The sequence below is a fragment of the Sardina pilchardus genome, chromosome 13 (assembly GCF_963854185.1).
Source record: "Sardina pilchardus chromosome 13, fSarPil1.1, whole genome shotgun sequence".
NCBI lineage: Eukaryota > Metazoa > Chordata > Actinopteri > Clupeiformes > Clupeidae > Sardina > Sardina pilchardus.
In genome coordinates, this window is record NC_085006.1 from 22,748,235 (window position 1) to 22,764,181 (window position 15,947).

General features: G+C 39.9%; 2 protein-coding genes across 2 annotated transcripts in view; both read right to left on the minus strand.

Moving 5' to 3' along the window:
• The window catches only part of LOC134099406 (uncharacterized), a 50,018-nt gene that overhangs the window by 12,458 nt on the left and 21,613 nt on the right, over nucleotides 1-15,947 (minus strand). The window lies entirely within an intron of this gene.
• LOC134099408 (uncharacterized) lies at nucleotides 8,894-12,694 on the minus strand. The gene is made up of 5 exons (XM_062552274.1): nucleotides 11,284-12,694; nucleotides 10,288-10,377; nucleotides 9,920-10,067; nucleotides 9,732-9,829; nucleotides 8,894-9,575 (listed from the first exon to the last, which is right to left on the minus strand). Exons 1-5 carry the CDS (start codon nucleotides 11,299-11,301, stop codon nucleotides 9,273-9,275), a joined length of 657 nt encoding a protein of 218 aa, XP_062408258.1. The 5' UTR covers nucleotides 11,302-12,694; the 3' UTR covers nucleotides 8,894-9,272.

Genomic DNA, 15,947 nt, shown 5'->3' on the forward strand with positions numbered 1-15,947 from the left:
GTCAACCTGCAAGCATTAATCTAGTAGAACCATAAAATGAAATGCTGATGTCTTGTTTACTGTTGGCTGACTTATTATAATATTACACAAAGAACACAAATACAGCTCAGAGTGACACAGCTCCAGTGCTGTGCCTGAACGCGTTCATTGAACGAAAGTTCATGAACTCGTTCATATTTTGGTGAACGTGAACTAAACTGAACGAACTGTATTTCTGCCTGATGAACGACACTGTGAACACGTTCATTCAGAAGGAATGCCACTTACGGTTCCCATCAGCATAATCCTTTCTCTTCTAGTGAGAAAGACAACACAAGTGAATGAAGCATATGCATGTATGGTCATACTGTATACAGAGATATACTGCCACATAGAGTCAAAATCAGATGTAAAAGTATGACTGAAAAAAGACTCAGGAAAACATCATGGGAGTCAGAACTGTGAGGTCTGCAGTACATCCACAGTGCCTCTAACATCTCAACACTGGCAAAGCCACCTATCCTCCTCACCCTCAACTACAGCCTGTGCAAGTAGCATTTTACCTGTAGAGGACATGTGGAAATGTTTTTCTATGGAGGACCCGTGAAACACCTCTTTTTATGGCAGACCTGTATGTGCAGCAGTTTCTCTGTGGAGGACCTGTGCAGGTGTAGCCATTTCAGTTGATGGAATGTGATTGAAGAGTTCTTTTCCAAAACGCTATAACCATTTTAATGAATTTTCCCAAATCATTTTTTTAAATTTAGTTTTTCAAGTATTCTCAGTGAAACTGTATTGGGTTATGTTTAGTTGATTTATCTTTACTCAATAAAAAACAAAACAACTGCATTTTTATAGATATTACCTGAAATACACAATTTAATAACATGATTTTTTAATGTTTTCAAAAATGGATTTATAACGTTTTGGAAAAGAGCTTCATATACTGATGGTGAAATCACTGGAATGCAGTGGGCCAACTGGCAGTGCTGTTGTTCATGCATCATCTGCATCTACATTTTATATTTTGATACATTGATGGCATGCCAATTATACATGAGGGTTTTACTGAAAGGACATTCATGCTTTTTATTAGTTGAGGCTAAACAAATGGAAATGAATCGTCCTCTCTGTAAGCACCAAAGTGCTTCATGGACAATTCTTGGAAGAAGAGATCACCATACCATGGAAGGCCATTTCCGCCACTTACAGAGCAAAATCTCAGACATAGTCAATAGTCTAGTCATAGTCTCATAGTCAAAGTAAATTATGTATGAAAGCCTTTCTGACAAAAGAAGAGATTCAAAGTCAAAATTCTGCATTGGCAGGCTGCCTAGCAATATCACTGCAACCACACTAGTACTTTTTGAGGCTTTTGAAGTGCGTACTGGTGATTGGGAAGTTCGGGTCAGTGTTATGATAGATATATGATAGACAGATATTATACAGATTTAGTAGCATGGCTGGTTTACGTGTGAATGCTTCACAATGTGCTTTCTTCATGCAACTTGCAAGTTACAGAAACATGGCTAACTTAGTCTCCTGCTCAAAACAGAATGCAAAACAAGCAAGTGATGGCTCTAGCAGCTGTGGATGTTTAATATGCAGCTTAATGTCACAATCCGAAGTGTACCATCAACGGTTCATCATAAAACATAAGAAAGGTAAAGCAACAAACAAGCAAAGTAAAAAAAAAAAAAGCTTAAATCAGCTGAAGTATTTTCTACGGGAACTTGCTCAACAAAGGGCGTTTAATGGCAGTTGTTTACTGCCTCTCCGTGTTTCAAGTCACAACACTATGTCACAAGCCCATGTGCTGTTGAAGAAAGAGATTAACACAACAAACACAAAATTAACAAAGATACAATAGATACAAATTTAATACAAGATTTTAATACATAGATTCAATACAATAGATACAAAAAATAAAACCCATACAATGACAACACAATAAAAGTATATGAAAAATAAAACATGTAAAAATAATGAAATATATAATTACAAATATAAATATGAATATACCGGTAAACAACCAATTTAATTACTTAAATAGCTTTAAAACCACAATGAAGAGTTTGCAAGAATGAAATATGTTTTAAGTCTGATTTTAAAAGAGTACACTTTCGGATCAGTCCTTAGTTCAGGAGGTAGGGAATTCCAGAGAGTGCGGGAACTCAAGTTAATTCTGTATTGCAAGGAGCCCTTTACCTGAGGATCTAAGGGATCTAACTGGTGTATATGCAATGAGCATGTCAGAAATGTATGAGGGAGCTACGCCCATGAATTATCTAAAATAGTCAGAAGTATTTTAAAATCAATTATTTACATTACTGGGAGGGGCCTACGTGTACTAGTAGAATTAATAGTTATTATCCATCCAAGTTTTAATATCATAAATGCACTGGATGAGGTCATTAGACTAGGATTATTGGAAGAAACAAAGACAAATAATTGTGTGTCGTCGGATGAATGATAAGACAAAGTATTGTATGGCTGAATGATCGGCCCGGGTGGGAGATGAACATTTTGCGACATCACATATCACTCATTTTGAGTCACACAGATATGTGGTTTGTCTAGTGCTAACCTTGAAAAAGGCAATATCCAAGTCAAGTCTGGATCTGTGCGACTACATGAAATCTAAACATGCCCCAACAGTCTCTGTTATAGTTTTGATAGATGTCATCCTGTTCAGACTGATTGTCTGTTGGGCCATTCAGCTCCTCTACATTCATATAGTCTTCTTCCAGATCTCCATCAGTGTCTTTACCACAATCCCTCTGGTCAGCAGGCATGACAGTGTTCATATAGATGTTCTCATCTTCATCTGGTGTCCCACCTCGTCCATTAATTTCGTATGTATTCGCAGAACCTGTTACAAGGCAGTATTTTAGACTACAATACGTTTAGGCCCATACCCATTACACCCCTTTGCTCTACCCCTTTCCCCTTCACGTGTAGGGGTAGGGATGTTCCAATTTCCGTTAAGGTAGAGGGGTAGGGGAAAGTGGTAGGGCTATATACCCCTCCAAATGAAGATTTTTCAGGCACACTCCAAACGGAGGTGTATGAGCAAGGGCAAGGGGAAAGGGGTAGGAGTAGGGGTAGAAATTAGAAATGGGATTGGCCCTTAGTATTTCTCAAAGGATCATTTTAACTTAATTTAAGAACACTTTGACTTACTTCAACGAGTCCTATCAAGACAAATTTACCCATTACACTGGCAGACAAATTTGCTTGTTTTCAGATGAGACATCTTAAAATAAATGAAGCTCATTTTAAAGCAACACTAAAGAGTTTTTCGTACCTTAAAATAATGTTTCCAAAATCATTTCAGCGGTTCATCAACTCGTAACAGGGTGAATGGCACTTCTGCTTTCACTTTGGGGGCCGGCCCTCTATTGGCTATAACCACACTATGTAACTTTACTAAGTCGGGTAGCGTATCTGTAGTTCGATGAAATGAGATATAAGAAACTACAAATTTGACTTGCTTCGATGTCGCAATACGTCATACTTTCATAAAAGCATGCAACATACTCTACCTTGTCTCTGGACATTGTTATTTGCTGGATAAACAATAAGCGTGTGTGCGACAAAAGGAAGGAAAAGTGCTTTAGTGTTGCTTTAAATTTAGACAAATTATTTTACGAGAAAGTGGTAGGCAAGTCTCTTCATGCTGAAAACAATACCATCTAGATTTTGCTATCTTGATATAAGAATAATAACACATGATAGACATTTATTAGATAAGCAGTTTTTGCAGAGTGCATTTAATTAATGTGGTGATTTCTGACTCACTGTATGTAACATTGTCCATCTGTATTGTGTGTGTATGTGTGTCACTCAAACACTTTTTCTTCACCGGGTAGAGGATGGCAGGAATCAGCAGAAGTACACTGCAAAAAATGCCCCTCTTGAAACAAGAAAAATATCCCTAAAATGAGGCTAAAATTATGCATTTTAAGCCAAAAAATCTGCCAATGGGGTAAGCATTTTTTTCTTGGTAAGAATTCTCAAAGTTAGTCTGAAATTCTTGCCACCTGCATTCTTAAAAATAGGCTAACCTTTAACTCAAAATAAGGCCATATAACTCATATTCAGTTACTGGAAATAAGGGAAATTTGCTTATAGTAGACAATAAGTCTTGAATCAAAAAACTGTAAATAAGTCTATTTTACTTCATATTACCCTGTAAAAATAGCTTATGATGCTTATATTGAGAAATTCCCTCTTGTATTGAGAAAATAAAAAACTGTAAATAAGTATGTTTTGCTTAATATTAGCCTGTAAAAATATGGAGTTTCGTTTGTGCCAAAAAGTTCAAACAATACTTTTTCAAATTCAAACAAAAATCAATTAATCAAAATACCAAATACAAAATCTAAACAAAAAAAATAAAGTCGAAAAAAAAATCTAAACTCGCAAACAAATTATTTGTGTAGTTGCAAAAAAAAAACTGTTTGAATAACTTGTCTTTTGGTTTACAATAACAACAGTCATTTGCAGCGACATCATTCGTTTGTTTGCTCCTGGCTTTTTCAGTTTCGATTCTGGCTCTCGCGTTTGCGCTGCCTGTTTCTTTGCTTGCGATTCTGGCACAAACTTCACATGTGGGTGGGTGTCTGTGGGGTGCATTCCTATTGGCTGATGCGTTTTGACTGACAGCTTTACTATGGATTCAAGCGCAAGAGCTACCCACCTCCCCCCCAGGTAGTGGTGCAACGCTCTTTTTGGCCACTATGTACAGGTATATGCGATGTGGCGCTATTGAGCACAGTATGTCAACCGCCATATGAAGAAGAAGAAGATATTGACCACAGTAAGTAGTTCCGTGGAGCTAGCTACACCAAAGCCATCGATGGGCTACACGCGTTATGGACTCAAAACAATGGGTTTTCCTCACTACTCATTAACCCAAGGTAAGAAGTGTAATCTAATTTGTTATGGGTCTAATTTTCACGTTTATGTGGGATGTTATGGCGTAGTTGTTACAATACTGACGCTGGTTTTAAGGTATCAGATGGCTATCTTAGCATCGTAGGTTTGTCCACATACAAACGAGGCTTTTGATGAAATGTCGCACTACAGTAGCCTAAATTATGAATTCATACCATGTATTTATTTGTTCAGAAGTATATTGTTAATGTCCTCGCGTTATATAAGCGTATGTGTCCGATTATGTCATGAAATATCGCTATGTTGTCAACGGTAGTCTAGCATAGTATGAGCGCGATGGTGCGATCTATCTGTGGTCAGTTCATCAATGGCCCTGGCGATCTCTGGAGGTCCACTCTTTGTGAACGTTTGGAGACCACAGACATAGTGTAACCTTAGTTAGAGTATTGGTTCATTTGCCTGAGAAAGACCCAAGGGTCGAAACGTTACTTTTTGTAAACATGGGAGCTCAAGCAGTGTTGCCAACGTTACCTTCTTCTGTTACATCTCCCCAGGAAATGTTATTAAGCACTGTGACCAGCTCTGTCTTTTGATTAGTACATGTCTCATGTCTTTTGCTTGTGCTTGTGTGCTTGTGCAGAACAACTCATCGTGATGGAGCACCTGTACTCCCTGATACAGCAGGATCTGAGGGGATTCCTCAGACAGGACGCAGATGTGGATTGACAACATCCTGCAGTTTGACCTGTTCAACCGACCTCTTCTCTGTCCCATACACACCACACAGTCTTTGGTCAACCTCTGCTTCATTGCCATCACAACCATCGGTCCCTGTTTCATCTGCAGCACAACACAGCACAGCTGACGGCCTCTTCTCCATCTGCAGCACAGCACCACACACCAGACAGAGTCCGCTGCGTCTTTCACACACCTGGTGGATCCTATTGTGTGCCTCACATACCTGAGAGACTCTGCTCCACAGTACCTGCAGGCTCTGCCCTGCCCCACCCCTCGCACACCCGATGGACCTAGCTGTGTCCCTCACATACACAATGCGCTGTACCCCATCCCTCACACACCCGATGGATCTAGCTGTGTCCCTCACATACACAATGCGCTGTACCCCATCCCTCACACACCCAACAGATCCTGTTGTGTCTCTAACACACAGAGCAGGCTTTGCCCAGCCCCTCAGGGTGGCTCTGAAATCTGTGGCTTTCACACTCCCAACAGACGCTGCTCTCTCCCTCACACACCCGGCTGGCTCTGCCTGGTCCGTTGCACACCTGCAGACTTCCAGCCGCCACAAACCCAGCTCACCCTTCTCCTGCTGTGTCCTTTACAAACCAAAAAACACAGCTATGCTCCGCACATGACTAGCTGACTCTGCCTGGTCCCTTGCACACCCAGTGGACGTGGACACTGTTGTGACTGTTGATATTGCTGTTATTGTTGATATACATAGGTTTCTCGTTTACCAACTATACTGGCTGCGCGCGCATCCGAGAGGCAGAAAATGCCAAGCTACATTAGAAAGTTACCAAGTAGTTGGATGTTAAGAATGGTAAGCTTATATGCTATGATTAATTAAGCAATGAAAAAGTGATGTTACCTTCCAAAAAAATGTATTTATTCAGTCAGAGTTCCCAAAAGTACAGCTTGATGATGGTATTGACAAACATACTGGGAAGGCAGAGCGCCGAAACGCGTCTGTGTGAATAAATGGTGATTGCTTATGCGTAGTGCGGCCTGTTCTCTTGTTTTCATTGACAAACATAGCACATCAGTTATGAAACCATGCTGTGTGATGGATGTATATCAGGTTTATGTAACAACAGGCCACATTTAATTTTATGTGTTTGACTTCATGGCGGGCCACATGAAACAGAGCAGAGGGCCGCATGTGGCCCCTGGGCCTTAGTTTGCCCACCCCTGTTGTAGTAGCATGTCAATAAATTAGTTTATCCAATCATATGAAAGGTGTTTTGACAAGGCCCTGCCTTCTGAAATACATTTCCAATGGAGTAGTTCCAGATGAATGTGAGGAGCTAGGTGGAACGAAATTCAAGTGGTGAGTCAGGTTAACATACAGTAAGTAGTATGTAGTAAGTAGTACAATTTTATTGTTCTTTATTCAAAACAACACTTATTCTAATAAAGTTAAACTGCAGGATGTTGTCAATCCACATCTGCGTCCTGTCTGAGGAATCCCCTCAGATCCTGCTGTATCAGGGAGTACAGGTGCTCCATCACGATGAGTTGTTCTGCACAAGCACACAAGCACAAGCAAAAGACATGAGACATGTACTAATCAAAAGACAGAGCTGGTCACAGTGCTTAATAACATTTCCTGGGGAGATGTAACAGAAGAAGGTAACGTTGGCAACACTGCTTGAGCTCCCATGTTTACAAAAAGTAACGTTTCGACCCTTGGGTCTTTCTCAGGCAAATGAACCAATACTCTAACTAAGGTTACACTATGTCTGTGGTCTCCAAACGTTCACAAAGAGTGGACCTCCAGAGATCGCCAGGGCCATTGATGAACTGACCACAGATAGATCGCACCATCGCGCTCATACTATGCTAGACTACCGTTGACAACATAGCGATATTTCATGACATAATCGGACACATACGCTTATATAACGCGAGGACATTAACAATATACTTCTGAACAAATAAATACATGGTATGAATTCATAATTTAGGCTACTGTAGTGCGACATTTCATCAAAAGCCTCGTTTGTATGTGGACAAACCTACGATGCTAAGATAGCCATCTGATACCTTAAAACCAGCGTCAGTATTGTAACAACTACGCCATAACATCCCACATAAACGTGAAAATTAGACCCATAACAAATTAGATTACACTTCTTACCTTGGGTTAATGAGTAGTGAGGAAAACCCATTGTTTTGAGTCCATAACGCGTGTAGCCCATCGATGGCTTTGGTGTAGCTAGCTCCACGGAACTACTTACTGTGGTCAATATCTTCTTCTTCTTCATATGGCGGTTGACATACTGTGCTCAATAGCGCCACATCGCATATACCTGTACATAGTGGCCAAAAAGAGCGTTGCACCACTACCTGGGGGGGAGGTGGGTAGCTCTTGCGCTTGAATCCATAGTAAAGCTGTCAGTCAAAACGCATCAGCCAATAGGAATGCACCCCACAGACACCCACCCACATGTGAAGTTTGTGCCAGAATCGCAAGCAAAGAAACAGGCAGCGCAAACGCGAGAGCCAGAATCGAAACTGAAAAAGCCAGGAGCAAACAAACGAATGATGTCGCTGCAAATGACTGTTGTTATTGTAAACCAAAAGACAAGTTATTCAAACAGTTTTTTTTTTGCAACTACACAAATAATTTGTTTGCGAGTTTAGATTTTTTTTTCGACTTTATTTTTTTTGTTTAGATTTTGTATTTGGTATTTTGATTAATTGATTTTTGTTTGAATTTGAAAAAGTATTGTTTGAACTTTTTGGCACAAACGAAACTCCATATAAAAATAGCTTATGATGCTTATATTGAGAAATTCCATCTTGTATTGAGAAAATAAAAAAACTGTAAATAAGTATGTTTTGCTTAATATTAGAATGTAAAAGTAGCTTATGATGCTTATATTGAGAAATTTCCTCTTGTATTGAGAAGAACATGATAAGTAAATCTATCTTGAAATCAGACAATACCGGCTACCATGAATGCAGTTCAGAAACTTTTATTGCTGAATTTTAGCTGTTTTACCTCGAATCATTCACAGTCACAAGCCAACAAAAGAATATTCCCATAGGGCAAACATGCCACAAAAAGCAGCCTTTCACTATGGTCGTGGAGTATCACCAGTACATCAATTATCACTTTTAACATGTGAACAGCTTGGCACAGGCATACACTCTGTGTAAACTCTCACCACAACATGAAAACTGCCCCAAAAATAAACTAAAATAAATAATAATAATAAAAAAACACAATAAAACAATTTCCATTATTCTTAATTAGGCTGGGGGGGGGGGGGGCTCAGAGAGGGAGGGGAAGAAAATGGAGAGATGGGGAAAGAGATGAGGGAGAAGAGAAAGAGGAAGGGGACAGATAGAAAGAGATAGAGTGAAAAGGTGAAAGATAGAGAAAGAGGGAGAGTGGACGGAGATGGAGAGAGAAAGAGGGAAAGTGAGAGTTGAGAGGGGGCCGAGAGACAAAAAGAGAAAGGGAGAGAGAAGATTGGGGGGTGGGAAGAGAGAGACTAGGGGGACAAAGAGGGATGAGAGAAAGAGGGGGAGAGAGATGACAGAGAAAAAGGGAAAGAACAGAGAAAGAGAGATAACGTGGAAAGAGAGAGAAAGGAAGATAGCGAGGAAGGGTACATGAAAAAGAGCATCAGTTGAACACCTGTTCATTCTAAGAAGGCCTTCCACTCTCCGATGGCCTTCCTGTAGGAAGGGGTGACATCGCCATCATGGAGTGTGTCCCCGACCACTTCAGTCTGTATCACCGAGAGGAGTGTGCAGATTGTCTTTGGGTAATGTAGGTGGAAAACATAGTAACAGCCCATGAGGTAAAGCAGCGTTTCATGAAATTTCTCACATGGAAACGTGCACAATGTTGATGCTCCAATGGCGAGAAGGCAGTTTTCTTCTCCCAACAGGACAACTGGGTATGCTTGTGTGCGCAGGAAAGCGTCCGGATTCTCCGAGGGCTGCAAAGACAAAGTGGACTAAATCAAACATGACTGCTGTTTCGCTCATGTTTGTTTTACATGCAATTAATATGTTAGCCTCTGTCAGTTTGTAAGCATGTTTGTATGTGTGTACACCTGCCCTTACAAAGGAAACATGAATCATGTTAGACTCACCGTTAAAACATGGAAAATTGCCTCAATTTGGCTGCGTGTCTTCGAGTTTGATGGAAAGAGCTGCGGTAAAGCGGTGAAGACAGCGATGGCATGTTCAACTAAATCAAAAGAAAACAAAAATCAGATATGATAAATAAGCACTGAACTCAATATTCCCATCACTAAACCCACCATACCATATAACTCACCACTGTCCATGGTCAGGGGGGCCTTCATTACATGCTTCACCACTCCATAGTATTGGACCTTACTATAGAACAAATCCCATCTTTCTCTCAAGTCTTTCAAGAAGTCAATGTTGTCCTTTTCAACAACTTGACGAAACTCATCCATGATCTGAAATGGAAAAGAAACACAACAGAGAAAAAGAATTACTGTTGTAATAGTAATAACTGGGCTGAAAACTCTAGGTTAAGAACATCAGTAAAGATATTCAAACATTAACATATTCAGCAATAAATGAATACCAAAGATATTGTTGGCTAAAATAAACTCATTTTGTGACTGATTAACAGTGGTTAAGTGCTAGTGTTACAGTTACTGTAGTGCTTCTTACTTGGTCCTCCACGTGGATTTTGAGCCAAACATCTTTTCGTCGAAGAAAGTGCTCTGGACCAGGAGAGAGATCCCTAATGTCATCTCTAGACAGTAGCTGCGTTTCCATTACAAATATGCGCAAAAACTGTCGATATTGTCTTAATGTCGAAAATCACAATTTTCGCAATTGCAGTGTTTCCATTACATTCGGCTAACTAAATTAAAATCTTGTGTATTCTCGCGTGCTTTAAGTCATTAGGAGACATCGCGGTTATCAACATAACCCAGATTTACACTAAATGCATTCAAATTGCCACCACGGCACTAACGCTGATTATCAGTCATTAAGCCATCAGAGGAGGAGGCCTACGTTTTGGTGGGGCAGAAACATAAAATTAAAAATGACATATCAATCACAGGAGTTTGTTATAGGCCTATGCTTAAATCATGTCACAGCCATGTCAGTGGAATATTTCGTAGATCAGCCCAGTTGATTAGTTTCTAGAACTAGAATCTAGAATCTAGATTTCTTTGAGCACCGTTCTCATCACGTTAAACCAGCAAAGCATAGCAACGTTGTTGCTATGGGTAAACAAAACTAGTTGAGCGGTTGCGTATGCAGCGTTTTTGAGAAAGTGTTGTCGGCGAGTTCACAGAGGAGCTGTGGATTCAACATTTTAGAATGACACGAGCCACTTTTAATGAATAAAAATATTTTTTTTTACATTATTCTCCCGGTGCCACTTCCTGTCGACAGTCTTCTTCGTCGGTTTCGTTCCTCCTAACATCCGGTTGTTGGATCACGTGACTCGTTAGATGCGAAAAAAGTGTTTCCATTGCAGTTTTGCGAAATATACCACCTCACCCAAGCGCAAAAACTTTTTATCGAAAAATAAATAATTTCGAGTTTTTTTCGAAATGTGTGTGTTTCCATTCACCACATTTCTTTTCGCAACTCTTAATTTGCGCAATTTAATGGTCAATGGAAACGCAGCTAGTGTGCGCAGGATATCCTCAGTAGCTGCGTTTCCATTACAAATATGCGCAAAAACTTTGTCGATATTGTCTTAATGTTGAATATCACAATTTTCGCAATTGCGGTGTTTCCATTACATTCGGCTAACTAAATTAAAATCTCGTGTATTCTCGCATGCTGTAAGTCATTAGGAGACATGGTGGTTATCAACATTACCCAGATTTAGCCATAGGGATTTAGCCTACACTAAATGCACTCAAATTGCCACCACGGCACGCTGATTATCAGTCAATAGCAAAGATTCTAGCTCTGTTCTAGAATCTTTGGTCAAGGCTATAAGCCATCAGCGGAGGAGGCCTACGTTTTGGTGGGGCAGAAACATAAAATTAAAAATGACATATTTCATAGGAGTTTGTTGTAGTAGGCATGTCACAGCCATGTCAGTGGAATATTTCGTAGATCAGCCCAGTTGATTAGTTTCTAAAACTAGAATCTAGATTTCTTTCAGCACTGTTCTCATCACGTTAAACCAGCAAAGCATAGCAACGTTGTTGCTATGGGTAAACAAAACTAGTTGAGCGGTTGCGTAGCCTATGCAGCGTTTTTGAGAAAGTGTTGTCGGCAAGTTCACAGCTGTGGATTCAACATTTTAGAATGACACGAGCCACTTTTAATGAAAAAAGAAATATTGTTTTACATTATTCTCCCGGTGCCACTTCCTGTCGGCAGTCTTCTTCGTCGGTTTCGTTCCTCCTAACATCCGGTTGTTGGATCACGTGACTCGTCAGATGCGAAAAAAGTGTTTCCATTGCAGTTTTGCAAAATATACAAATTTCGATACGCTCGAAATACCACCTCACCCGAGCGCAAAAACTTTTTATCGAAACATGTGAGTTTTTTCGAAATGTGTGTGTTTCCATTAAGCACATTTCTTTTCGCAACTCTTAATTTGCGCAATTTAATGGATAATGGAAACGCAGCTAGTGATATTAGCTGCTGTTGAGTATAAAGCACAGACACCTCAATATCTACATTTAGTCATTTAGCAGGCAATTTTGTCCAAAACGATTTACAAGGGAGGATAATATTCCAGCTACGTTGCAACAGAGACATTAGTGTACAGTAAATAGGCTAGTTTGTGATACCTAGCCATGCTAACTAGCGCCATAGCATGAACTTGATGAACTAGCTAGTTATAGCTTATATTTCATGTTGAAATGCAATTTGAAAAAAACAATACATACCTCTGAGCATGGCAAGTGTTACTTCGTCGAAATCTTCCATGTCCAATAAATTCTGTGGCACTGGCAACACTTAAATTCCTCTTCTCGGTCACTTCACTTTTCTCATCAAACGCAATGCAATTTGCAAACGTTAGAAGTAATACGCGCCCAAACCTGGCTCGCTCAAACCAAAGCCATCGATATCTCAAAGTTGCGACACTACCGTTGACTCCATAGACCTAAAAGAAATGGACAAACAGACTCCGTTGTTCTCTATGGAAGGGGGCTGAAACAAAATTCCGTTTACTTTCCGTCGTACTGCGCAGACTCGTACTCAGTTCGTGACGTTAGCCTGCTGTAACTCGTCTGATAGATCGAAAACCTCTGAAATTGTTAACGTTCGTTTTTAATATTATTATTATGTGTACTTGCCTCTAGGTAATGCTTTACCATATCAAACAGTAGGCTACCGTAGGCTACACGCATTTTCACTGATCTTGCGAATGACTCTCCGTCATGGTTTTCGTGCAGGCTCACTCAGCTTCTTATCCAAACATTACGGCCGAACGTTAGCTTCCCTACAACAGACATGCTAAAATACTTCTTTACGGGAAACCAACGTAATATACGGGGAAGAAATGAATTAATTTTGCCTTCAATACCCTATATAGAATACACAGAAGCTATTAGGGAGACAAAGGGCACATGTTATATGAAGTTATGGGATCGCAAAAAAATCTGAAATCTATGGCCGTCCAAGGGAGTTAGCAGAGTGTTGATCACCAGCTCATTTCGTGTTTCTACTTCCGGGAATATGCCTGCCCCCAGAGAATGTCTAATAAGGGGAGAACTGCCACTGTCGTTATACTTCCGGTTTTGAAATGGTTGCAGTTCCACGCTGGTTCCATTAGAGGCGCTACATTTGGAGTGCAGAATGCATGGCGGTCAATGGAGCAATACCCCTCAAAATCCGCTTTTCTCAAAATATAATTTTTTGTCAATGAATTTGAATGTTGTTTTCGAAAGGGGATGCAAAGAAATTACGTATTGCGTGGTGTTTGATTTTTTTGAGTCACTTGTTTGCTTTAAAACGTCTTTTAAAATGTAAATGACGTCATACACTCAAGCTTCATTAGCAGAATGCTAGCGTGGTATGGGCAACAACAACTCAACCTGTAAGAAATCGGAAGGACATAAGTACTCGTTCATTCAACTTTTGACCTATAACCTATGTTGAACTTGCAAAAACTACAATCAAATCTGAGATCTCTCAACGACAATTGGGTGAAAGAGCCAACTTTAGCCGTCTAGCTCCATAGGCTCCCATTCATTCTGCACTCAGGCGACCGCCCCCAGTGGAATTTTGGTGGAACTGCAACCAAAAGTCGTTACAATGGGACTTAATAGCGAGTGGCAAGGCTCTCCGTAGACGGGCTCTGCTGCCCCCTTGGTTGACTCCCGTGAACAAACAATGGCGGCACTTCCGGGAACTATTCCATTGAGAATGAATGAATATAATACGACTTTTCTACATGACTTATAGTCGTGTGCATAATAATGCATTTTCATTGAGTAATGTATATGTATGTGGAAATGCAGTTTATAGTCATTTTCATCGAGTATTCACCGTAAATATTAATGCGATCGCTGCTGTCAATCCCGTAGTAAACCAGGGACCGAGGGAACTACTGAGTCTACCCACTAACCACGTGACCGCTCTAATCTGGCTTTAACATGGAAGTCAACGGCTGTCGCAACTTTGAGATATCGATGGCTTTGGCTCAAACCAAACAGGTGGAATGTACCAAGTGCTTTCCCACCGAAAGGGGGAGGGTGGGTAGCCTAATCCAAATAAATGTAAAATGTACTTTGCATTCCTCTTCGATATTGATCCAATTTGTATTGAATTGACACTGTACTTTCAAGTATTTTAGATAAATGCACTTATGTATTAGTATATGGACAATAACATTCATTTTGATAACACATTTGTTTGGACTCGTCCATTCTTCCGCTTGCTTTAAAAAAATCTTCATTTGAATTTTGAAAGCATATCAACACTTGAGAAGATGTTGCAGCAAAGTGATCATTAGAATCTGTGTAGGCTAGGTTAAATGCTAATTTTTTCACACTGCAAAAACTGTTTATCTAATACAATCCAACAAGTGTTATTAACTTATATCAAGATCAAAGAAATCTATGGACCTTGTTTTCAGCAGGCTAGGCTATTTGACTTGAATTAAGGGTTTGACTTATTTTAAGATGTCTCATCTTGAAAACAAGCCAATTTGTCCGGCAGTGCGTTAAGCAAATTTGCCCTAAAACAAGCAAATTTGTCTGCCAGTGCACCTACATTTGTCTGCGGCGTAGACTTCTTAAAATAAGTCAAAGTCTTCTTAAATTAAGTCAAAATGATCTTTCGAGAGAACATCATAGGCCTAGCCTACTTAAAATAAGATTTTTGTTCTTAATATAAGATGTCTCATCTTGAAAACAAGCTTGTCCGGCAGTGCGTTAAGCAAATTTGCCCTAAAACAAGCAAATTTGTCTGCCAGTGCACCTCCATTTGTCTGCGGCTTAGACTTCTTAAAATAAGTCAAAATCTTCTTAAATTAAGTCAAAATTATCTTTCGAGAGAACATCATAAGCATACTTAATATAAGATTTTTGTTCTTAATATAAGATGAATAATATTTGGTTAGATTTTATTTTTTGCAATAATGATGTTTCTTTGACATTGCTCACTGTGTTCTTGATTTAAGAAAATATCATTCTTAAATCAAGAATATGTCTTAAAATAAGGAGACAACCTGGTTGCTCAGATGCTGAACAAAAGTTGATCTCATTTCTAGATCATTTGAACTCAAAATAAGCTGCAAATTCTTGCTTAGAAAAAGTAAGACATATATTCTAAAAACAAGCTTGACTTTTGACCGATAACAAGATATTTTTTCTATCAGTGCCTAAAACAAGAAAAAAACCCAGATTAATTTCCCCAAAATAAGTAAATTCTCCTTTCTTGAAAATCACTTTTTGCAGTGTATAGGAACAACCCTGAAATCACCCCAGATGCAATGATGGGTGCCAGGGATGCTGGAAAAGGACCAGGGAATTACAAGAGAAAACAACAAGAAAACTAACACACAAACATAATACTGAATAGACAATTAAGTGCTGGATGTTTACCTCTTACAATGACTGTCAGTGGTGCTGTCTGTGTTGACTTGAAGGTGCGGCTGGACACAGTGACCTCATAGACACAGCTGTAGTTGCCCTGGTGGGAGTAGTCTGCCTCAGGAATGTAGAAGGAGGCTGAGTGGTTGATGGCGAGCTGAGTCCTGGTGCTGTTAGACCCATCAAAGATGAGGTGGAAGGAGCCTCCTTGGTGCTGTGGCTCAGTAGAGCAGATGAGGGAAAGGCTGTGGCCCCAGGTCACCTCTGGCCCCTGAGGCCCCCAGAACAGCCCTCCATCTGGGGCAC